Here is a 24,309-nt window from a genome sequence, read left to right on the forward strand (position 1 = left end):
TCTTTTAATTGTGGTTTATTAGTGTGATAGTATGTATCTGCATTAGTGACGGAAAGTTAAGGAAAAAAGCTGTTGAAGTGTCATTTTCAATCACGTTTTGATGAATGAGTATTCAAACTTAAAAGTTAAAGGGTATCATAAAGTGATTTTGCTCGGAAGCAGCGCTGTTCCCAAGCACGATCCTAAAGTGTCGGCAACAATGTTCAGTAAAGGATGTTAAGTAATTGATGATGATCATTGATGATTTGGCTATGAAACATAAAAATGTTAAAGTTTGAGAGTACGGAAAAGGAAAAACAACAAATTTCCCCCTTTTTGAACTGAGGTTTGCCTAATCAAATTACTTTTTACATATAATTTAGAGCTTTTTACGTGTGGGTTCTTTTAGTAGAATATAAACTAATGTCGAATCCCTTTAATATAATAAATTATGTTTGAGTCCCAAAGTAATTAACACAAGTCGTCTCCCGTTAAGTTTTTTTTAATTTCAAACTTGGAAGGACCAAAATATCATCAAAGTTATTTAATACATATGATATAACTAAAATACCTCCAATACCTTGTTATTATCAATCATATAGGCCCTTCACCATTTTGCTTCCTTCATGTTGTTGTGGCAACCTCCCTCCTCAACCCCCCCCCAAAAAAAAAAAAAAAACCCACCACCACCACCGTTGCTCGACCCCTATAACAAAAAATCTTACATTTAAATCCAAATCAACTTTTATTTTCAATCACTACCCGTCCCCTTTCCTCCCAATCCCATGACCTCCCACCTCTTCCACACCATGAATTTACCCTCAACAAAATCATATCTACAGGAGTAGGTAGCAACAAGATGGTAATGGTGATCATGGTTGTGGAGGAAGAGATGGGTTGCAGATGGGAGAAAGGAAGGGGAAATCATGTTTGTTGGAACGGACAACTTTTCCCAAAACATCATATTGCTGCTGTTGTTGTTGCTGATGTTGATTTCTGGTTGATGGAATTCATGGGATGGTTAAAAGTATGTTTTCTTATTGCACATTAAGTTATAGAAGACAGAGAGATCAACTTGCTATATATCAAAATAATATGCTACTTCCGGTGCTGTCTCCATTTTATCAAACGTGATTGTTAGTAGATGTAGTTAGCAGTTTAGAAGCAGAAGAATGATCAAAGACTACATGTGTTAAAGCATTTACCTTTGTTTTCTTTTTATTTTATCTTATTCTTTTTCTGTAAAACTTATCCTTCATTTTTCTTAGACACAAATGAACAGGATTGGTTGTTATTTGCAGGAGTTTGACATTTTATATGGTTCTCACTCTTTTTCTCTCTCTATCTCTCTGTTGCAGTATGTGGTATTATATAGGATGATAAATGTCCAGTATGTGCAACTGAAAGATGTATAATATCTATTGCATTTTTAAACTGAATTCATTTGATTGTATTTCTCTCGGGTCTTCTGAGTTTTGATTTCAAGGGAGGAGGGGGGGGGGATTTTTAAAAAAAAAAAAGAAGGAGTTTTTTTAAAAAATTTTTAAGAAAAAAATAAAAATAAAAAAAAATTTTTTTTTTTTTTTTTTAAATTTTTGGGGGAAGGGGGGGGGGTTTTTAAAAAAAAAAAAAAAAAAAAAAAAGGAAGATTTTTTTTTCAAGATGAAGTACTATGGCAAGGTTCTAGGTTTTATTATTTGGATATCAGATCTAAGGTCTATGCTTATCGAAGGTGGGGGGTGGTGGTGTTTTTTTTTTTGTAGGGTGGTTTATGACAATTTTCGTAAGAAGACAGACCTATATGGTTGTTAACAATAGAGTATTTAGGAAATTTTAATCATATCATATACATCTTGAAGGGTATTTTGGTATTTCAAGTTTTAAAAATTTAAAATTTTTTACGGTAGAAGACTATGTTAGTTGATGTAAGACCTAAACGTAATTTATTATACCAAGGGGACTCAACATCATGCTCTACTAAGAGGATCTACACGTAAAAAAAACTCAATAATTTAAACATTGGATACGCTTTGCCGTTGATCCGAAGCAAATTCAAGAAACAATAGGGTTATATTTTATTATTATACCCTCAAGTTATATTTGAATTTTAAATAACTTGGATAAAAATGAATAAGAATGAATTTTCACTTTGATTTGTGGGGTTTTCTATGTAAAAAAAAAGAATTTAAAATAAATATCAAACCCATTAAAAAATAAAAAATAAAAAACGTCATAAAATTACCAAAAAGGCATTAGAAGAAGAATTTTTTTTTTTTTTTTTTTTTTTGAGATTGTTTTTCTCAGAGATGGATCGGTTGGATCTAACTCGTGATCCGCATTTTTCATCGAAGTTTTGGTTCCGATTCGCATCTGGACTCAGGAGACACAGTGGGCCCACTAGGAGGCTGGATATTGACCGTGGGCTACATTCTCATCGAAGTCTTACGCACTTTGAGGTTCACAGACGGTTCAGATTCTGCCACGTGGTATAATAACGTAGAGAAGACAGTCAAAACGCGTTATCGTAAATGTAACTAAAAGCACCTGTTCCGAAAAAGGAAAAAAATGTAACCAAAGAGTTAGCGAAAAAAAGAAAAAAAAAAAACACGAACTCTTACTTCTACACTCCACCGCTGAAAAGTTAAATTCCTTCCTCTTGCCCAAAGAAATCAACAAAAATACCGAAATGCCCTAACCGACCGTTTAGTTCTGGTAACGGCACCGTTATCGTGGGCATCTGATTTCCCAATAAAACATGGAACGCTCGTGAGTCCCGTGAGATAATCCAATATGGGCCTGGGCCGTGGGCCGTGGGCCAATATGTTCTGGCTCTTTAGGTATTGGATTTCAACGCTTCTGTAGTTTTTGGAGAGCGGTTACTGCTGAAAGAGAGAAAAGGATATGGACGGACGGTAGTAACAGCAGCCATTTGCATTGCATCGCTCTACCCTTTTTCGCTCTATCGGATTTTGCTTCTCGCTCGTCTCAATTTCGGAAGAATAGGGACTAGGAGGAAGAGAAAAGGAAAGGTGAGAGAAGCTGAACAGTGACTGCGAATTCATACGAATCTAGTGTGTATCTGCTTTCATGGGGTCTGCCATTTCTGAGAGGGTTGAGCTTGCAAAGCTCTGCAGTTCTCGGAACTGGTCAAAGGCTATTCGAGTACTCGATTCTCTCTTATCTCAATCATGTTCCATTGAAGACATCTGGTTAGTGATTCTTTAACTTCTCTCCTTCATTTGTGTACAATTAGTAAAGATCCTTCTAATTTTCAGTATCTGGATCTTCAGTTCAATGTTTTTTATACAATCTTCAATAAAAGCAATTATAAATTTTTAATTTTTCTTTTATCTGTTTATTTGTTGCTTCTCTTTGTTTCAAAGCAATCGAGCTTTCTGCTACAGTCAACTTGAGTTGCACAAGCACGTGATAAAGGATTGCGACAAGGCGCTTCAGCTCGATCCCAAACTTCTTCAGGCATATATCCTTAAGGGTCTGTTTGAAGAATAACCGCCTCGCGGGTTCCAACCGTATTCTGAATTTAAATTATCGAATTATATTTCTCATTTTATCATTCAGTTGTTCTCATTCGGTTCCTTCGGGTTTAAGTATTTTCGATGCTTAGTAGGATCTTCAATTCGTATTACACGATTGCTGTAGAGATCTGTGATAGTCCAAGTTCCTGTTTGAGGTTTTTGTTAGAAACTGCATATTGTCATGTGATGTCGAATAGAGTTTATTGAGCAGTGGGGATCACTTGCAATAAGTGCTGTAAAATGCGAAATACAAACCACCATTTGCCTCACAACATGCAAGGTTTACAAGGTCTGGCTTTTACTGCCCACCTGGCAAGCATCTAACTTCACTCATCATATGAAAATTGTCAGAACTAATGGGTTTCAATCTCCTAATCACTCATCCAAAACCTGATATGCCCTAAAACCCTAGAGAGAGAATCCAGAGAAACTCATTCTCACTCTTCTTGTGCAGAAGCCTTTGGCACCGGTTTTGCCCTGCTCCCTTTAACCTCTGTTTGGAAACTATGGAATGAGAGAGACAGTTGTGCTTTCTTTAAGGATATGTGATCATCAGAGGCAGTCCTTAGAAGACTTCAAATCCCTTGTACATTGTACCTTTTTTTTCTACTTAAAAGTAGAAACACATAATGTAACAATTACTATCTAAATATTAAGGTTCAATGGAGCTTGGTTTGTTAGGTTAGACAGATGGCATTTCGGCTCCTCTGGATATACTCATAGCAAGAAAGTGGAAGTGTCGCTTGACAAAGTAGAAACTTCTATGCTGATCATTTCAGGCATTTTGCCCCCACTACTATTCCATAATAGATCTTCAAAGAACAAAAAACAACCTTAGGAGTCAAACTTTTGAAGTATAAGTTAACAGTTTTTTAGTCAAGTGGGAGAACTGGGAGAAAACAAAACTTACTGATAAATTTGGGGAAAGTATTACGAAGTACAGGCTTCAGATTTTCAATGAAACACAAATGTATATGCATGCTTGCAAACATTTTATATATTGCTATAAAACCTTCAGGAGATTAAAATAGAGGCGGGACTTCTGTTGCAGAAAAAGTCTATTAACTGAGATCTATGATTTAATGAGACATATAAAAACAACCAGTGTTCTTGCAGAGAGTCGATGTGTGAAATCTTCATCATAGGTAATACATGGATCTCTTCAGCCTGATGATCACAGATTAAAAAATGTTTTATCGTCTTTGAGTGATGAGACAATTTCTTGTCTTGCTTCTTTAAGTTGCACATTTCGTCTCTGACTTATTTATACTTATCACTTTATATCCCAGGTCATGCCTTGTCAGCTTTGGGAAGAAAGGAGGATGCTTTTCTCATTTGGGAGCAAGGTTATGAACGCGCTATTCATCAGTCTGCAGATTTGAAGCAACTGCTGGAGTTGGAAGAATTACTGGCTTCTGCAAAAAAGAATGGGACTATCATTTCTGAAGATCATGTTATGAAATCTTCCAGCCCAACCGTGTCGGTTTCTGATTCAGGGTGTGATAATCATTGTAATTCAAGCGATACATCTGAAATATACGGCAAATTAGTGTATACATCTGAAGCAGAAAATAAATCAAGTGTTACATGTGAAATAAATGGTAGATCAACTAGTGTACACGAAGTGAATGGGAAATCAAGTGATACATCTGAAACATGCAGTAAATCAAGTAATACTTCTGCAACACAGAGTAAATCAAGTAATGCATCTGAAGAATGTAGTCAACCAAAAGATATATCTGAATTTTGTAGCAAATTGGGTGATGAATCCAAGAGGAATCATAAGACTTCAGGGATTTGCTTGGACTTTCGATTGTCAAGAGGAATAGCACAGGTATATGTCAGACTCCATTACTTGGTAAAATTAAGAATGGGAACTCTTCTTTCTGTTTCATGCAGAAGTTTCAAGTAGTACGGATGTTCAATGTCTTAGTTTCTCGTTTCATATGTAGGTAGATTTTTTTTGGTTTTTAATTTTTATTTTAGAGTAAGATTACTCCTATCAGTTTCTAAGACCAATCATTATGTTGTGTTCTGCAAAGATGTATTCCCCATCAGCTTCATATAGCTAATTTATCTGCTCAACTGAAGAGCTTCCTTGCTGTCAATGGAGTCAACGTTAACTCCTAATTATTATCATCTTTTTCTCTAGTGGTAGTAGGTGCTTTCTCGATTGGGTAACCATAGCATCAAGTACTTCTTATGTCTCCGCGCTGAGATGCAAGATTACGGATGTTGTCATGCTGTATCAGACTGGTCCAATGGATTTTGGTCCAACAAGAGTGGGTCTTAAATAAGTATTTTAAGAAGTAGTTTTTTCTTCTTATTTTAAGAGTGATCCCTCTAGAAGTAATTTTTTTCTTTCATTTTTTTCCAGGTCAATGAAGGGAAGTATGCTTATGCTGTATCTATCTTTGACCAGGTTATACATTCTACTCATCATGGTTGTTTTTGCTGCCCCTGCTTTTGTTCTCCTCTAATGGCTCTTTTTCTTGCTAAATATAATCTTCATGATCAATTCACAGATATTGAAAGAGAATCCTTCTTATCCTGAGGCATTGATAGGACGGGGCACGGCATATGCATTCCAAAGAGAACTTGATGCTGCTATTGCTGACTTTTCAAAGGTATATGGATTGTGAACCTGGTGTGCAGTATCTTTGCAGATATATCCTGATATCTACTTTTGTTTTGGATGAATATCCTGATATCTACTTATAACGAAGTGCTGCTTATTTTCTGTTCTAGGCTATTGAATGTAACCCATCGACAGGAGAGGCATGGAAGCGGCGGGGACAGGCCCGAGCTGCGTTGGGAGAACCTGCAGAGGCAAGGCCTGTTTATTATCTTCTTTGATCTCTTTAAGTTTAATTGTTGATGCTGCAATTTCCTCAAAATATTTAAGCTTCATGTACTGTGTTGTCGAGAATCTTTTCTAGATAATGCAGTCTATTATTTAGCTAACATAATGTTAAGGGGATGCAAAGCAGGAATTCCCATAGGGAGTTTTACCCAAAAAGAAAAAAGAATTCCCATAAGGAATATTATGCTCTTGAATAGTCTGCCTACTTCTGTCTGTGATGCTGTCAATGCTAATAGCCCTCAACTGCCTATTGGTCATCTGTAGACAATCAAAATCGATGCTATTTTTTATATTTTAAACTAGAATAATAGGTGCTACTGGCTAGCATGTAATGTAGCTCAATTTCTGGAAAAGTATAGTCTAGCAGAAATGTCATTTTAGAATTGAACCAAATCAAGTTAATTGGACTTATATTATTAATGGAATCAGCCAGTACTAGTAGGGCTTCAATTAGAGCCAGAACCAGAATTCTTAAGATTGATCAGAATTTCATAGAACTAATAACAGGACTTCAGGGTGTTGAATAACATAATTCTGTCTTAGTTTATTGCTAAATCAACACAGGATCTCTAGATTTAATATAAAAAATCTCTGTGACTAGATCGGATAGCAGATTTGGAACACGAAATCGACTGGTTGATCTAATCAAAATTCTGATCGACTGTTATACTCTGGTGAGTACAGTTGTGGTTGTGGAATTATGAATAAATTCACAGAATGACTACTCTAGATCCTATTCTCTAGGAGACATATCTCCAGGTCAGAAGGTTAGATCCTCCTTCATTTTTGGTTGAATGTGTCAAGTATAGAGAGAATTTGGTCTTAAAATATCAAGTCATCCGATGACTGGATGCTGGTATCTGGTCATGTCCAATTATGATGAATTACCCTCCTAGACTAGAGTATCAGATAAGGTTTAACCTATATTTTACCAAAAACATAGAATCAGATAAGTGCTTAAACTTGATTTAAGGAGTGGCTTACTTCAGAGAACTAAATGTCTTGTCTGAAATATAATATAGTGGTGGATTATGTCCAGAATGAAAGAGGTTAGGAAAATATAGATCTTTACATTGGTACAGAAACTGTTGAAGTAGCCTGTAAGAATAGTGAGTTCTACCTCTCTTGGAAATCAATCAACAGTGGCATCTTCAGAGGGAATACAGGTCAGTCTATTAAGAATCTTAATGGAACTAAGCGATAAGAGTATCTCCCAAACAACTAGTAACTCTTACAATCAATTGACTGCAAATAAAGCACTCCCTACTTGATGCAGAGTTGGCTTGACAACTGACAGCAGCAGTCAAACCAGTAATCATGCAGGATATGATGCAGTCTGCAATTGATCTCTTAGTGAAATTGATGGATCACCCTTTTGGAGCATCAACGTTACATTAGAAACCTTAAACAGAAGACCAAACAGCATGAATAAAATAAGCTTTAAAAAAAAAAGAAAAAAAAAGGGTTTTTCCCCCCCGGGTGGGGGGATGGGAATATAATCAAGTCCTCTCACCTATGGCCTGGTCAGTTTTTCACTATAGCTGATTCTCAAAGAACAGAACAAAGCTTCTCATCTATTCACAGAAGCAACTACTGAATCCATGGCAGTAGATCTTCAGAAAAACTGTAAGCTATATTTCTTAGATTGATATCTGACGCGATAGGCGATAACATTTACATGGATATCAAAATGGATTTAAATGGGCTTCAATAACTCTCTCTAAGCGTTTCATGTTGGGACTCATAAGCTTCATGCTTCTATAATTATTGCAGCTTTGTATGTTACCTTTATTTTTGTGATCAGGACTGTAATACTTCTGCTCCATTCATCTGGCATCTTCCTGGAGTTCATAATTCTAGTTAACCAATGCTGCACAACCTTCTAGTGAAGACGTTTCCACACTTCAAGGCCTGATATGCTGTCTAATTTCATCATTTTTAATCCTTCCTCAACTTCCAGCACATCAATCTTTCATACATATCAGTGGCATGTGTTGTTATGTTAAGTGATGTAATTGCCTGTGTGTGCTTCTTGACCTATCTCCATTTAATAAGTCACAAGTACACTCATCTGATCTCTTTGCTATGTACTTGTCTCATACCAGCACTCTGCTATTCTCCTCCTTGATACTCCTCGCTTGGTCGAAATCTGTACTCTTCCTTTCTCTCATTGTACCTATCTTATAAATAGCAATCTCCCCTTAAAAATTTTTAAGTTGACATAGAATTTTCTTTGCCTCAGCCATTCTCCGTAGCTTCCTAGCTTAGTTTTTGGCACCAATATACCTCCTTTTGTCCTCTATTTCTTTAGTCCTTCACCATGTCTTAAAAAATCATTATGGTCTTAATGGTAGTTTAAACCTGATCGTTCATCACCAATTCCCTTTTAGGGCTTGACGACTACCATTTGCTTCGCTAGCACCTCCTTGGCAATACCCTCTTGATACAAGTCATCGTCTTGTTCCACATCGGCACTGGTGTCCCCTTTTGAAATTCCTCTTTCCTTGTCTAACCACGTTATTAGTAAATGTTCCTAGGGTCTCCCCTTTTTAGGCTTTACCACCTAATTGTAGGGTTCATAGGTTCTTGCCTTCGATGTTACATAGGTCCTTGCCTCCTACACTTTTGAGCACTGAGGGACATATTTAGGACGACCAGTCATGTTCAGTGGTTATGCTCACACCAGTAAGGTTCTTAATCTTGGTATCGGTATGATATCGTATTAGGCGGATTGGATCACCATCATCCAGTCTCTTTTACCTCTTGTCCATACAGGAGGATTGGATTGGTATTGGGATTGTTCTCGGTTGATACCTTTCTCACACAATACCAATCCAATCCTCCTGTATGGACAAGAGGAGAAGTTGTTGGCTTGTATTTTCTCACTTTATAGGTAACCTTTTTTTTTCTTTCAGAGAAGTTGTTCGCAACGGAAAGATCACAAGCTGCTGCTGAGTCTAGGATTTGAGGTTCCCTCCCTATTCCTTGCTTGAGCATCGTAACCAGCATGGATGTCTCACATCATCTATGATTACTCCCATTGTCTGTTCAGATCCCCTGTAAAAGAAATTGATTTTGATGGTCCAAACTCTTCACTAAATCATCCATATGTTCCCAAAATTGACTCTTATACTTGCATCCAATCCTACTTGATGTGCGTAAGTGTAAACAATGTTGACATGGCCTCGATCTCCTTCACCTGGCAAGTTTTCAGGCTCTCCCACCTGGCTTCTGTATATGATGTCGTGATTTCTCTAAAGCCTCTATCTCCTCTGCGGAGTCCATTATGAGCTTTCTTCAACACCTTCGAGGTTTGTCAGGCCTTCTCATCAACCCTTCAAATTTCAAAATCTCTTCTTTTCTTCACTGGTGTTTCTGATTTGGGTAAGGCTTCTATAATTGATAAGATTGGTTTCTTTATTAGTCAGATGCTGGTCAAGTACATTGGCTTACCCTTGATTCCTGCTAGTTCTCTGCTCATCACTGCACTCCCCATGATGGACGTCGTGAGGAAAAGGATCCAGCTTTGGAAAAGCAAGCTTCTCTCGTATGGGGGTTGGCTGCTTATTGTCAAATCTGTGCTAGAATCCTCTTATGTCTACTTATCCACAGCCTTGGTCTTACCCAACCTGTCATTAGATCTTTAGAACCTTTGATGGGAAATGAGTCTCCTGAATTTCTGAACCCCGCTAGCTGCCTTCAATCTGCCTACCTAAGAAAGATGGAGGTCTGACTATTCCAAGAATCAAAGCATTGAATTCAGTGGGAACATCAAAGATTATTTGGAAAATTATCTCTGAAAAGGACAGTATCTGGGTTGACTGGCTACACTTGGGCTTTCTTTGCCATGATTCTATTTGGACTGCTTCCTCCTCAGCAAATTCTTCTTAGGCTTGCAATGAAATCTGAACTGCGCACCTCCTTGTCATGGGCTCTGTCAGTTCTCTTATTGGAGAATGCAGGGCATCCCTTTGGCTAGACAGCTTGCATCCTCGGGAATTTTTCTCCACTTAGTCCAAGACCCATTGATTTTTCTGGACTTCCTAAGAATGTGTTGGTGGGCTGGTGGCTGATCTTTTAAATTCATTGGGCTGGGTTCGTCAGCCCACCCATCAGCCATTTCTTACCAACATTTGGAGTATGCTGGCCTCTATTCCTAGAAGTCCTTTTCGGGTGGTGAGTGTATCATCTGGAGGACAATCTCAGGTGGTTCCTTCTTGGCAAAATTGCTTGGAATCTCATCTGTTCCAAGCACCCTTCTCTGTTGCCACAATTTGGTTTGGTTTAAGCACCACATTCCTTGTCATAGCTTCACAGCTTGGTGTATGCTGTTACTTGCCTCCGGACACGGGCCTTCCTTTGACATCACTTCGACATTGCAAATCAATGTTTCTTCTAGCTTTTGCCTCTGTTGGAATGCTAATGAAGATATTGAACATCTCTTCTTTGATGGCCTTTTCTCAGCCTCAATCTGGAAAAATCTTCTCGCAGAATGCTGGCCCAGAAGTAGAAGAATTCTCTTCTTTGCTAGAGAGCAGCAGTGAGTTGACATGGCTTTTGTTGGATCTATCAGCTGATATTTTTGGTGGTTATCAATCAAATTCGGATAGAAATAGGCCCTTCAACAGATTTGGTAGTCCATTTCCTTTGAAATTAAAGCAAAAATTGCTTCTACTGGAGGCCCTTACCCCGACATCCTGAGGATACCAGTTATTTATTGGGGGTCTCTCCTCTGTCTCCCTTCAGCAGTGTCCTCTGTTTGAGGCTCAGAGCTTGTCCTTGTTTTCTTGTTTTCTTTTTCCTCTCCTTTTGGGGCTTGTAGCTTCTTCTTTGGTAATGAATTCTTTTATTCACCCAAAAAAATATTGACAATTGCTTCCTCCAATATCCGTTTGGATGGAGATATATATATATATATATATATATATATATATATATACATCTTAAAACTTATTTGTGCCTTTAGATTCCATGCCTCTCTTATGTCTTTTTTCTTTTTGTCTTTTCCATACTTCTGTGGATTAAATTGCATGACAGTTCAAATTGTGTTGAAACTGGAAGTTGTTTTATGTCAACTCAGTTTTATCATGGTGTCTAAAGTTCTGGATTAAAACACTGTAAATTGAAGAAAATTTGTCAATTGGATATTTAGACAGATGGTTCAGAAAAGAACGTTTCATGATGATATGCAAGGATAAAAGTTGAAAGGCATTAATTGTCAGATGACATTCATTTACATTGTCTTGTTTTCAGTCAATTACAATCTACAATTATGTACTCATTATATTTGTGCAGTGATTAAAGATACGAATGTCCCATTCAGAAAACTTTTTCTTAATTGTTTTTGTTGGGTCAATAACCTTTCAGAAAACTTAGCATCAGGGAAATTGGTCTTATTAGTAATCCCATTATTTTTATCTTTAAAGTATGTAAATTTGCTGTGGCTTTTCTATCTGTTTGATATTTTGTGCTGTGGTCTTTCTATGCATTTGATATTGTTATGCCATATAGAAGTTTTGTAAAGCGTGGAGCCTCTTAATTATTTTCTATTTTCATTAGTAAACTGTGATTTGTTAGAAGTATGCATTAATTATCTTAATAATCGCAGGCCATTGAAGACTTGACCAAAGCATTAGAATTTGAGCCAAACTCGGCAGATATCTTACATGAAAGGGGTAAGGTGCTTGAGCCCAGCTCCCCCTGCAGCCATACTACTATTACCAGCATATCTTTCTTAAGATCCTCTATTTTCTCATTAGCATCATTTTTAGAATCAAGGAAATTTTAATTTGGTAAATATGGTGTTGAGAAACACGATATTGGTAGAATGGCTTGATTGATTAGTGTGATCTCAAGCCCTTTATTTATAATAAATTGGAAATAACACTATTATATAAATAGCCCTATTTGAGTAATAGAAATTTACATAAACAAAAACTCTAATAGAGTTGAACTCCTAGTAGAACTCAACCCACATATGGAAATATGAATCTCCCATACCTGATTGTTGTTTGGAAAAAATAATTAGAAGTACATGTCTGAAATGGTTTCCTATTTAGGTGAAACTCTTTTTGTAATTACTTTAGCTCTGTGTGATATTCATTTTAAACCTTAATAAGATTATCTTATTGATACTGTTTCAGTAAAACATTCGCATCCACGGCATTTGATTGAGTAATCAGTTTGCTACATCTATGAAAGACTAGCCTAAATTATTCTTTTTGGGGAAAAATAGTATTATATGCTTGTGTATTTACAGAGTATATATGGGGTCCAATTCAGAGGGATACAAGTGATAAAAAACTGCCAAAGTTCTATGCAGGAATTGTTAATTTCAAGTTCAAGGATTACAATGCTGCCGTTAAAGATCTCTCTTCCTGTGTGAAGCTTGATAAGGATAACAAATCTGCATTCACTTACTTGGTAAGTTACTAAATCTTAAATTCGGACTTGCTGCAAGAAAATTGAATTTTTATGGTTCATGAATTTTTCAAAATTCTTATTCATGTTGATGGGGAAGTTTTGGTTCTACTATAGGGTTTGGCTCTAGCTTCAATTGGCGAGTACAAAAGGGCTGAGGAGGCACATAGGAAGTCAATACAGCTTGATCAAAATTTTCTTGAGGGTTGGGCTCATTTAGCGCAGGTATCTGGGTGAAATTACTTGCTGTCGATGATATTTTTTTTAAAAATTATTACTTTCTGTTTGAATATATTCCTAGACAATAAGACTGGGTGCATACTTTTCATTTGTTTCTTGTGTAGTAAAGTTTACACAGAGGTTGAACCCGTAAGGAACTGTAGCACTAGCAACATCGCTACAGGATTCATAGAGTTGTTACTTACCAGGTAGCACATAAAAGCTAGTTACCAGGTCTGCATACAAGATTCCTAATTGTAGAGTTCATCAGTTGTCCCAAAATTCATGCACAAATGATAACCCTGATGCAGATATAGCACCGAATTGGCTTATTTTCCTTTGAAAACAACCTAGGTTTGGTGAGATATGGGTGTTGGGCCTTTGTTTCATAGGTTTGTGTAGTCATGGATCTATTTTATGGGCCGAAAAGTTAGTGTCTAGGTCAAATAAGGAAGCAGGTAAGTTAAATAGTTTAATCGGTCTAATTATGTAAATTCTTCCCAACTTAAGTTATAAGGGTAGAATAGTCTTTTCATATGTTTTTATTTTACTTCTAAATTTCCTAGTCTAAGTCAATTAGTTTCTACTTTGAGTTAGAGTTCAATGGGTGTTGGGCCTTTATTTCATAGGTTTGTGTGGTCATGGGCCTATTCTATGGGCCCAGAAATTTGGTGTCTAGGCCAAATACAAGAATAGGTTAGTTTAATAGGTTAATTGGCCTAATTATGTAAAATTATGACTTAAATCATAAGGGTAGAATAGTCTTTTTTCTGTTCTTAATTCTTACTTCAGTTCTAAATTTTATAGTCTAAGCTAGTTAGTTTCTATTTTGAGTTAAGAGTTCAATTAGGAGCTAAAACTAAATCAGCTTTCCTGCTTATTTTGCATAAATGAGGCCCTCCGCTCGATGGGAAGGCAGGAACTTTTTTATTATTTTTTTTTTTTGGGTACAAAGGCGCTTTTTATATATAGGGATAGGGATATTACATAATGCCGCCGGTAGGAGTTGATATGATTAGTTAATCTTCTCATTACAAGTATTCTTTTGTGTGCTGCTGCTGCAACTGTGTTTCTTCAGTTTGGGAGGTCCAAGATTGATGAACAGTTGTGGTTTATGATGAAGTCAAGCCTAGAATCTTGCTATGGCTGAATTGATAGCCCACAAACTCCATCTCCATACAATCCAAAGCTTCACAAGGTTCTCCCATTCCAGTATTTGGTAGCCTAGACTCCATTCCCTTTCTCATATTGCCATTTTTTTTATTTTTCTTGAATTCTGTGAGTTTTTGGACTGGGCTTCTCAAGAGATCCACAATTCAAGGTGGGATCTATGCCAATCTAATAGTTAGATCTGTCCCACAGTTTAGGTACATTATTTCTTCAACCCTAGTGACCTCAGATCCTAGTTTTATCCCATACTGACCATCTGTGAGGTATACATATATTTATGAATCTTTTTACTTCCTAAAACCCCCAAAACGTGAACCTTCAAATCTTCTAATTTATCCTCCAAACCTAACCAAACTTGGGGAATTATCCCTACAATATTATTGCATTACATCCAAAGTTCAACCCATTTTGACACCTATAGACCCCAATTTCCCATCTCAAATAATTTATCTCATATCTCCCATGGGATGGGCGAAGTATCCTTGATACCCTAAGTATCATTTAAGATTGTATAACCTTTAACCACAACACCCTAACTTAACCTTTTCCCTTGAAGCCAAACCTATCCACCTCATATGAATTGGTGATTTGGTTCTCATAAAGATCTTGGAAGAACTGGTCCTCATTTAATTGAGGCTATGTCAAGCTCAAAATGCATCATCAATGGTTTAGTTTGGTTAAATGGTCATGTTGGCCACAACCAAGCAACACCAAATTGACAATCTATCAAGGTTGCCAAAGTACTATCAGGATATCGGAGGTCATCATCAACCCGTGTCCCAACTAAATGGGGTCAACTACATGGATTCTTGCCTTTCAATTAGCTCTATTTGAGGCCATGCTAGATATAAGGCCTAAGCTATAAATATGTTTCTGACCACTTCTCTTAAGGTTATCTTAGGTCTGCCCCTAGCTCCTTAAATTCCTTCTATCTGGATTATATCACTTCTCTGTACAGAGGCATTCAAAGGCCTCCGTCGAATGTGGCAGTGCTACCTTAAACGACTTTCTTGTAGCTTGTCACTTACCAGAGCTACTCCTCCTAGACAAACTCTAATATGATTATTCCTTATCTTATCATCATGGTGGGAGATCTCGCTCTCGAGCGAGATCTCGCCACATAGAAAAACCGAGATCTCGACCGAGATGGCGAGATCTCGGTCGAGATATGCCAGAAAATTGGCGATAGTCTCGGTAGCCCATCTCGGTGAGTTTTAGGGCTCTGGTTGGGCTGAAACTTGGTACTTAGCCTATTTAAGGCCTTTTGAACACATTGGTGGCCTTAGATTTGTGAGAAAATAACCCTAACTATGTCTCCTACGTTGACCCTATGTGTAAAACCGAAATTCTGTGTAATGCAAAGTTATAGTCTTAGAGAATAGACAACATGTAATGTAATTATGTAAAGATATCAAGTAATTCAAGACTTCAAGTTAATGAGTTATCATTTATCAACCATCAAGTATCAAATACAAATATATAATAACATATTAACATTACACATCAAGTATTCAAGAATCAAGTCAACAAGTGATCAAAGTTCAAACTTCAAACTATCAAAGATTCAAAGTAATAAATTGTTAAACACTTAAATAGTTAAATGTCTTCAAAATTTTACAACCATAACTCCATAAGAATTAAGAAGATTACAACTTACAACTTACAACTTACAACTTACAAGACTAAGAGTATCACTCAACATTCCGCATCAATTGATTCTGAACGGTGGCCACATATGACTCCCAAGTCAATTGATCACTGAAGTATGTCACATATCGGTTTATATGATCATTATATGTTTGCATGTCGAATCTTGGAGGAATAGCGATGCGGGATAACCGTCAATCATGGGTGGGTGAAAGAGCCGTTGTTGTTGTTGTTCATATAGTTGTTGAGTATTTGGGTACGGATTTCTAAACCACTCATTTAACAACCCACCTTCACTCCCATATGCATACTCTCCGGTGAAGGGTCTTGAGGAATAGTATGACCTCCATAGAAGAATACCCACCGTAATCGACCGGTCTTGTGATCCCCATATTGGTACCCCGATGATAGGCTCTGCTGTTGTGAATCACTCTGATCTAGGCTCATGCTTCCCATGTTCAATTCAAGATCATGCATGCTTGCATCATCATTCGGTTGCCCCTGCCCTTGCTTTGATCTGCTCTTCCGACTCCTACTATAAGTCCGAGAGATAGGGGAAGCGTGGCTCACATGTGTCGGATGACTCGGACTGGTGGAGGTGAGTCGGGTGACTCCCTTTGTTGACGCCGACTTCCACCGAAACACGACCAGCCCGCCGCCTCCACGACTCGAACTCGATGTCCGATTTGGGCCACTGGCCGTCGGGTATGAGTGGTATCATCGGCATCATCATCCGAATCCCCACTACTAGTTGTCACCTCGGTTGTTTGAAGTCGACCGGGTGGCTCCACAAATGGTACAGTTGATCCTTCGATGCCGCTACGGCGGCCGACCCTCATCGGAAGATAGGTGCTCGGCCACGACATCCGGGCCCACGCGAGCAGCAATGGTAGGATCGGGCTGCCCTTCCGGCCCATCCAGCATTGGGCCACCTCGATCCCTAACCCAGCGATATATGACGTCATCTTCCTCATCTTGCGGGGGCTCATGGAATATATCGATCAACTCAATCGGTTCACGATTGTCGTCATCTATATTATCTTGTATGTGCCCTACTCTCAATCTCATGTTGTAATGCACATACACCAAGTTCTCGAGCCTCTTACTCCCCAACGTCCGTACCTTACTATGGATGAGCGAGAAGGTGCTCAGGTTCCTCTCGCAGCCGAGAGGATGAGCAAGTACGTGAGAGTACTTTAATTGCTATGTCCCGAGATTTGGCGCACTAATTCCATATAGAAACCACCGTCAGCTGCATAACCAAAAATAAGAATGCATTAGGCAAGCAAATCTTTATATTTATATAACTTATCAGTTATCATTTATAAAGTTATAGACTTATAGTCTATAGACTTATAGACTTAATGACTTATAGAGTAGTAAACTATTTACCGGGATCAGTTTTTTCCTGGTTGCAAGCTGAAGGCTTTCCAAAACTCCCAGGGCATCCCCGAACTCCCCGATCCGACACCAATTCACCAATTCTTCAATTATTGTATTATACTATTATCATGTATATGCTTAATGGCTAATGCACTAATGCAAGAAGTTGAAGAAACAATTGAATAAGTTCTCACCTCTCCATTAATTGTCCCTTGCATGATGGGATTTGACACAAGCTTCTCCACCACCTCTTGCACCATGATCATCAACTTTACATCAAGCCCCAGATCATTCTTGTAATGGTACTTTGGGTTGAGGTAGTAAGCTTGCATTGTGGAAATAAAAAATTTGGTTAATGACTTAGTGATTTGGTTGTTTACTAACTTACTTGTTTATAAATTATAAGTTATAAGTTATAACAAATAAAGAATTTAAATTAAAGTATACAACAAAAACTTAAAGACTTAAAAGTGACTCACCAGCCAAGTGCAAAGGATGCATCAAGTGCATCTCCCATCTATTATCGATGATCCTCTCGTAGGATTTGAAGGTGCTAGGGGCAGCAGCTCTAACCAACTCTTTCATTTCTGGAGGGCAGCATATATGTGGGGCATTGTGGGCTCTTCTCCGAATCCACCATCCTTAAAACAAACACAATAGGCTCTATAATGCCCGTGTCCTATTCAGCTGCCTCCAAAAGGAATCATCGGCAATGGTTTGTTGGGCTAGTCTGCATCGGGATGGCTAGATCCACGCCAACCAAACCACTCCTCACTTGCAAACATGTGCCGAAGACCCACCACTTTCTCGGAAGCTTCGAGCTACATAGTTGGTGGCGAATCTAGTCAATCCAGTCCGACTAGATCACCCTTACAGTGGTTCCTCATCATCTTCAGCACATAACCATGGTTATAAATAAAATTACTTACCCTTCAGCCCTCTCAACCACAAGATCGATTGACTTTCTTTTCCCCAAGTCCTTCAACATAAGATCAATCGAATGAGCAGCACATGGTGTCCAAAAGAGGTGGATCCTGCTGCTCTTCTTCCTCATCAACATTTCACCAGCTTTTTGAAGTTTGCACCATTATCGTGACAATTTGGACCACATTCTTTGGCCCTACCTCGAGTACCACCTCCCTAAGAAGCTTGTAAAGGTAGTCAGCATCTTTGATCTTATCCGAGGCATCCACCGACTTGAGGAAGGATGTCTTTCCATTGCAGCTCACCATGAAATTAATGATGGGTGTCTAGTAGGACCAGTCCATCCATCAGCCATCACGGAACACCATATGTACTCCATTGTTCTTTTAATGATTCAATGTATTCATCCACCTCTGCTTTACCTTGGGTAAATATTTATTCATTACTTCCCAAGCTGTTGGGCCTTTAACCCCTACACCGCCCTAGCAACTGCATTGATCATCCCCCGATAGTATGGTGTTTTGGCTACATTGGGTGCAATGTTGTTATAGAGCATGAATTTGCTGATTGTTAACCTAGCTTCCTCCTCCCTCCCGCCTCTCTACCTCACAGCAAACATATAGGGAATGCTTCTTTGATAGATGTCTTGTTGGTTGAAGAGGGAGGGGTCTTGGTCAAATTTGGAATCATAAGTGTAGTCTTCCTCCTCCTCCTTCGGTCCTCTCGGTCTCGGTCACGAAAACTATGTCTAGGTGGCATGGATGCCCCGACCCCGAACCACCGCTCCCCTTGTTTGTTCATATTGCCTCACACTATCGGCATGTAAGGGACTGTCGCTAGCTTCCATTGCAGCCTTCATTTGTCTCCATTCGGCTCGTGACTCAACACCCATAACCCTCCTCCTCTCTTCATCATCGCTTGATTCCTCATCAACATCAAGAGTAGGTCTAGATAGCACTATATCCTCAAATTCCCTTTGCTTTTGTGCCATCTCCCCCCTTTTTGTTTCCCTCCTCTTAAAGTTGCTGCAATTGTTTTTGGACTTCATAAGGAACCCCGGGACACTTGGCAACATCTTTATAACCACCAGCCAAATGTTGCTTTAACGGTTGAACCACCGAATTCAAAGTCTTGAGGCAATACTTGCATCGGGATTTCTTCTTGTCAGATCGGTGGATCCCCATGTTGCCAAGCAATGTCACGAGTCCCACTACCGGTGCCGCCACTCCCACTAGTTGCCATTTAAGATTCAAATGTACAGCACGAAAGTCTGAAATACATACATGAATCATGAATATTCCCAAATAATCATTAGAATAATTTTTAGATACATAAAAACATGTAAAAACAATTTATAAAACAACAAAACACACACTTTGTTCTAAGATAACATATATACACTGCTCAAACAAACATGTTAGTATTTTTAAAATAAACTACATAATATGAGCATCATTTTAAAAAAAAAACAGATAAATTTTTAATAACATATTATTTTTTATAATTATTTTATGTAAAAATAATTTATAAAACAACAAAACACACACTTTGTTCTAAGATAACATATATACAATGCTCAATAAGACATGTTTGTATTTTTAAAATAAACTACATAATATAAGCATCATTTTAAAAAAAAAACAGATAATTTTTTAATAAAATATTATTTTTCATAATTATTTTATTTAATTATTTAAATAAAAAAAATACAGCAAGCATGATAATCAAAATATTAATTCATGAGATTGTAGCCCTCTAAATGTAGTTTAACATAAATAATAGTCACATTCATATCATAAGTATTTATTTATAATCTTTAATTTTAATTTTTTAGATAATATATTTTTTAAATACGAAAATTCAAAAAAAAAATTAATAACAGAAAATTAAAATTTTTTCCATGAAAGTGTAGATCTAAGCTTGAACATCAACATATATTTATATCACACTCATACAATCATTGTAGAACCTTGTATTTGAAAAAAATCAAATTTGGGGGAAAATCTTACATTTCTTGAAGATCCCTTGAAATATGCTTGAATCACTACAAATATGCTTCAATTTGTTGTTGTAGATGAGTTGATGATGTTGCTATGTTGAATCCCCAACAAATTCCGGCCAAATTCCGGCCAAAAATGAAGTTTTCCGGCCAATTTTGGTGATCCAGCGAGAGAGAGGAGAGAGAGAGGCTCGAGAGAGGCGAGATATGCCTCTCTCGAGCGAGACAAGGCCTTTAAAAAGCCTCAAAAGAAGAAAAAATCCCACCGTTAGCGAGATCTCGCCGAGATATTGGCGAGATCTCGCGAGATGGGCGAGATCTCGAGCGAGATCTGCAATCTCGCAAATCTCGCCAGAGATCTCGTCTCGCCTTTCTAAAAAGGCGAGATATCTCGCGAGATCTCGGCGAGATCTCGCGAGATCTCCCACCATGCTTATCATTCCTAGTTTTGCCACTCATCCATCTTGGCATCCTCATTTTTGGTACATTGAGTTTATCTATGATTCTTTTTAATAGCCCAACACTTTGCACCATAGATCATAGTTGGTTGAACAACATTCCTATAGAATTTTTCTTTGAGCTTTAGAGGAATATGTCAATTACATAAGACCCTGGATGCTCCTCTCCACTTCATCTACCTTATTTTAATCCTTTGGGAAACATCATCTTCTATATCACCTTTTATTTATTTATTTTAAATTTTTTTATTAATTTATGATTGATCTAAGGTACCTAAAACAATTGCTCTGAAGAATCTCCTTATGATCAGGTTTCACCAACTTGTCTTCTGCCCAATCATGATCAAAGTTATAACTAGATATTCTGTGTTCGTTCTACTTAGTTTAAAGCCTTTTGATTCCAAAAGCTATTCTCCATGATTCTAATTTTGTATTAATCCCTTCTTGAGTCTCATCTATCAACATTATATCATCAGCAAAAAGCATACATCAAGGGACCTCGTCTTGAATGTCTTTGGTTAATTCATCCATTATAACTGCAAATAAATATGGGATATCAAGATATCTGAAATATGATTGAGATATTCATGATATGGCTGAGTTGTACAAGATATGAGCAAGATCTCCACAGGATATGGTAAATTTTTTGTCTTGCCACTCATCATCTCTCGCTTGTTGGAAAAGCGAGATACCTTGCTAGATCCCACCAAGATCTTGAACCATGTAACAAGGTGTTCTACTAGAATCTTTTACTGATAGAATGGCTTTACAGGGAAAGTGAAATTTTGAGGGTGATACTAATGAGATGTGGATTGGGATGGAATCTTGCACTAAGAAGGTTGCTGAAGAAGTCCTAGGAATTTTAGAAAGGATGGGTTTGACACCTAGAAAGACTTGATGGTGGAATCATGAGGTCCAATTAGCCCGTAAGATTAAGAAATATTGATTTAAGACTTGGCAAATAACTAATGAAGTAGAGCATAAATGGATTTTATTGTGCTGCCAGAAAAGAAGCTCAAACAAGAGCAGGGGAAAGCATGAGTAATGAAATATGATGACCTATATGAAAAACTTAAGACCAGGGAAGGGGAAAGTGCAATTTATGGGTAGCAAAGATAAGAGAAAGGAAGAGGAGAGATTTGGGCCACATTAGATGTATTAAGAGCAAGGATGGTAGAATCTAATTCAGGACAAGGACATTAAGAGATGAGGAGAATAATTTTACAACTTTCTAAATGGAACTCCTAGGATAGTGTGGAAGTAGGGAGGAATGCCATTTATGGAATTCTACAACTACTTGGTGAGATGGAACTATGGAAGTGGGGAGGAATGCCACTATTGGAATTCTACAACTACTTAGTGAGATGGAAGTTAAAGAAGCCCTTTGAGGGATGAAGGAAGGTAACACTTGGGACTGGATGTGATCCCAGTTAAAGGGTGAAAAGCCAGGATAAAATCTTAGCCAACAAAGTCTTTTAATGAGATTTTTTAGTACAAATAAATGCCAAATGGTTGGGGGAGAAGTACTGCAGTTATAATTTTGACAAATGAACGTCATATCTAGAATTGTAATAACTGTAGTAGATGCATAAAACTTATGTGTCATACCATGACACTATGGGGAAAACCATTAAAGCCACTTGAGAAGAGGAACTGGTATATTGTTTTTATGCCAGAGAGATCAACTATAGGAGTTATTTATTTTCTAAGGAGGGAAATGGAAGTTTTTAGGGCTTACAAATATAAGCTCCATATGATTTTCATTGACCTTGAAAAGGTTTCATCGGGCTTAGAGCTCATTTGGCATGAGGGGCATAAGTAACAAGTTCATGCAATTAAGGACATGTGTAAGGGCACAATCACAAGAGAATTGTAGAAGGCCAAAGTAATGAATTCTCAATTGCAACACTAAGGTTTGGTTCTAAACCCTCTTTTGTTGGCACTCAAAATGGATGATTTTACCAATCACACCCAATATGAGATACCTTAGTCTATGCTATTTGTCAATGATATTGTCTTGATTGATGATACAATGGATTGGATTAAAGTGTGGAGTTTTGGATTCAAGAGGTTTTAGGCTAAGTAGGGCAAAGATAGAATATACATATGTCAAGAACTTGATCTTAAGGCCAATTGCACCACTTCAAAAAGTTTAGTCAAGATCTCGGTGAGATGGGGGACTTTTTATTTTGAAAAATTTCATTAGAAATTTATGTGTGTGTCTTCTTAGTCATTCTTATTCAAGGGTAAATTACATGTTGGGGCTTGAAACCTTACGTCTAGTTATAGGATTCTCAACATCGTGATTAACCATTTGTTGAATTCAAATTTTAAAAATTAAAGGACCAAAATACTCCCCTTAATAGTTTTTTTTTTTGGATGAATAAATAATTATATTAAAAGAACGGAATAAAGGAAACAAGGTTTTTAAGAGGAAGACCGAAAAGAAGAGCTGAGACCCCAGGAGACAACAATGAATTTGTTCCTTGAGGTATCATCAACTGGGGGATGAGAAGAAGCTAACAACCTAGAGGAAACATAAAAATAGATGGCATTCCAAATCATGTCAATAGAGCGAGATTTTGACGTCCATCTCCTGAGATTACGCTCCCACCAAATGTGGTGAATAGAGGCTCCAAAAAACAAGCTTACCAATCCGATCACAAATGGAAGAGCCTGAAAAGTTTCTCACAATCCAAGACCAATCACGCGCAAACCCATAGAAGCGCCTTGAATGGGGCCAAATGGAAGCAAGGGCTTTTCTCCAGATGGATCTAGAGAAAGGGCAAGAGAAGAAGAGGTGTTAGGGGTTTTCCAAGTCATTCTAGCAAAGGATGTAGTTGGGATTAACTGGGATATGGCGGCTAATGATGAATGATTGGGTGGGAAGAGCATGGTTGAGAGCTCTCCAAAGGGTAATGGACCAAGGAATCCTAGGGGGGTTTGGGCTTTTGGGCACGAAGGTGATTCCAGGCAGAGTGTGGTGGAAAAGTTTTTGGTGGGGGAAGGGAGCCAAACAATGAGGTCATTGGCGGAGCTAGCGAGAGGGGGAAGAGAATCCCAAACCTGTGTGAGAAGGGGGAGGGGAGTGGGGTTCTAGGAGCCCGGGCCATCACTCATCAGTGATGAAAGCAAACAACGGGGTGTCTTTGGGGATCCGGGAGTCATAAAAAATTCGGGGACCAAAGTGTGAGTAGAGAATGCCTCCCTTAATAGTTAATAAAATGTATTTTACAAAAATACCCCCATACCCCATTCTTAAAAACCATATATGTGGGTGCAGGGTTTCTCCCTCCACCCATCTTCTTTTACCTTACTAGAAATAACCCACCAAACCCCCCCCAAAAAAAAAAAAAAAAAAAAAAAAAAAAAGATTTAGAATCAAAGGGGTCTTTTCAGATAACTCATGAACAAACTAACCTTTGTGAGTTTTGGGGGGTTCGCAATGATGGTTGGGAGGGATAGATTTCCTCTTCTTCTGCCCTTTGAAGAGATTAGTCCTTTGTGCCATTTCCTCAAATTTTGGGGTTCAATTTCCCGTTCCCTGCGATGAGGAACTAAAATGGTTTCGATTCTCTAGACCTGCTGAGATTCAGGAACTGAAGGGCAAGCTTTGTGGTGCCAAGTGAAAGGCATGTGTGTGAGTCTTCCAGTGCCTCGCTAACTTGCTCGTGGCCGCCTAGAACAGGAATTTTTTCCATAATGGACTCT

The 24,309-nt window shown here is 38.0% G+C and overlaps 1 protein-coding gene across 1 annotated transcript in view; it reads left to right on the forward strand.

Annotated features, from left to right (window-relative positions):
* Positions 1–2,832: 2,832 nt before the first annotated feature.
* The window catches only part of SRFR1 (Tetratricopeptide repeat (TPR)-like superfamily protein), a 43,928-nt gene continuing 22,451 nt past the window's right edge, over positions 2,833–24,309 (forward strand). Inside the window, exons 1-9 of the mRNA XM_089155611.1 lie at positions 2,833–3,188; positions 3,363–3,472; positions 4,805–5,349; positions 5,893–5,937; positions 6,041–6,142; positions 6,264–6,344; positions 11,987–12,053; positions 12,701–12,801; positions 12,916–13,023. Coding sequence (XP_089011737.1) covers positions 3,067–3,188; positions 3,363–3,472; positions 4,805–5,349; positions 5,893–5,937; positions 6,041–6,142; positions 6,264–6,344; positions 11,987–12,053; positions 12,701–12,801; positions 12,916–13,023 — 1,281 coding nt within the window. The 5' untranslated portion in view covers positions 2,833–3,066. The remainder of the gene's footprint in view (positions 3,189–3,362; positions 3,473–4,804; positions 5,350–5,892; positions 5,938–6,040; positions 6,143–6,263; positions 6,345–11,986; positions 12,054–12,700; positions 12,802–12,915; positions 13,024–24,309) is intronic.

Source organism: Hakea prostrata, chromosome 5 (assembly GCF_041222555.1).
Source record: "Hakea prostrata isolate BN-2017 chromosome 5, UWA_Hpros_2, whole genome shotgun sequence".
In the NCBI taxonomy this organism is placed as follows: domain Eukaryota; kingdom Viridiplantae; phylum Streptophyta; class Magnoliopsida; order Proteales; family Proteaceae; genus Hakea; species Hakea prostrata.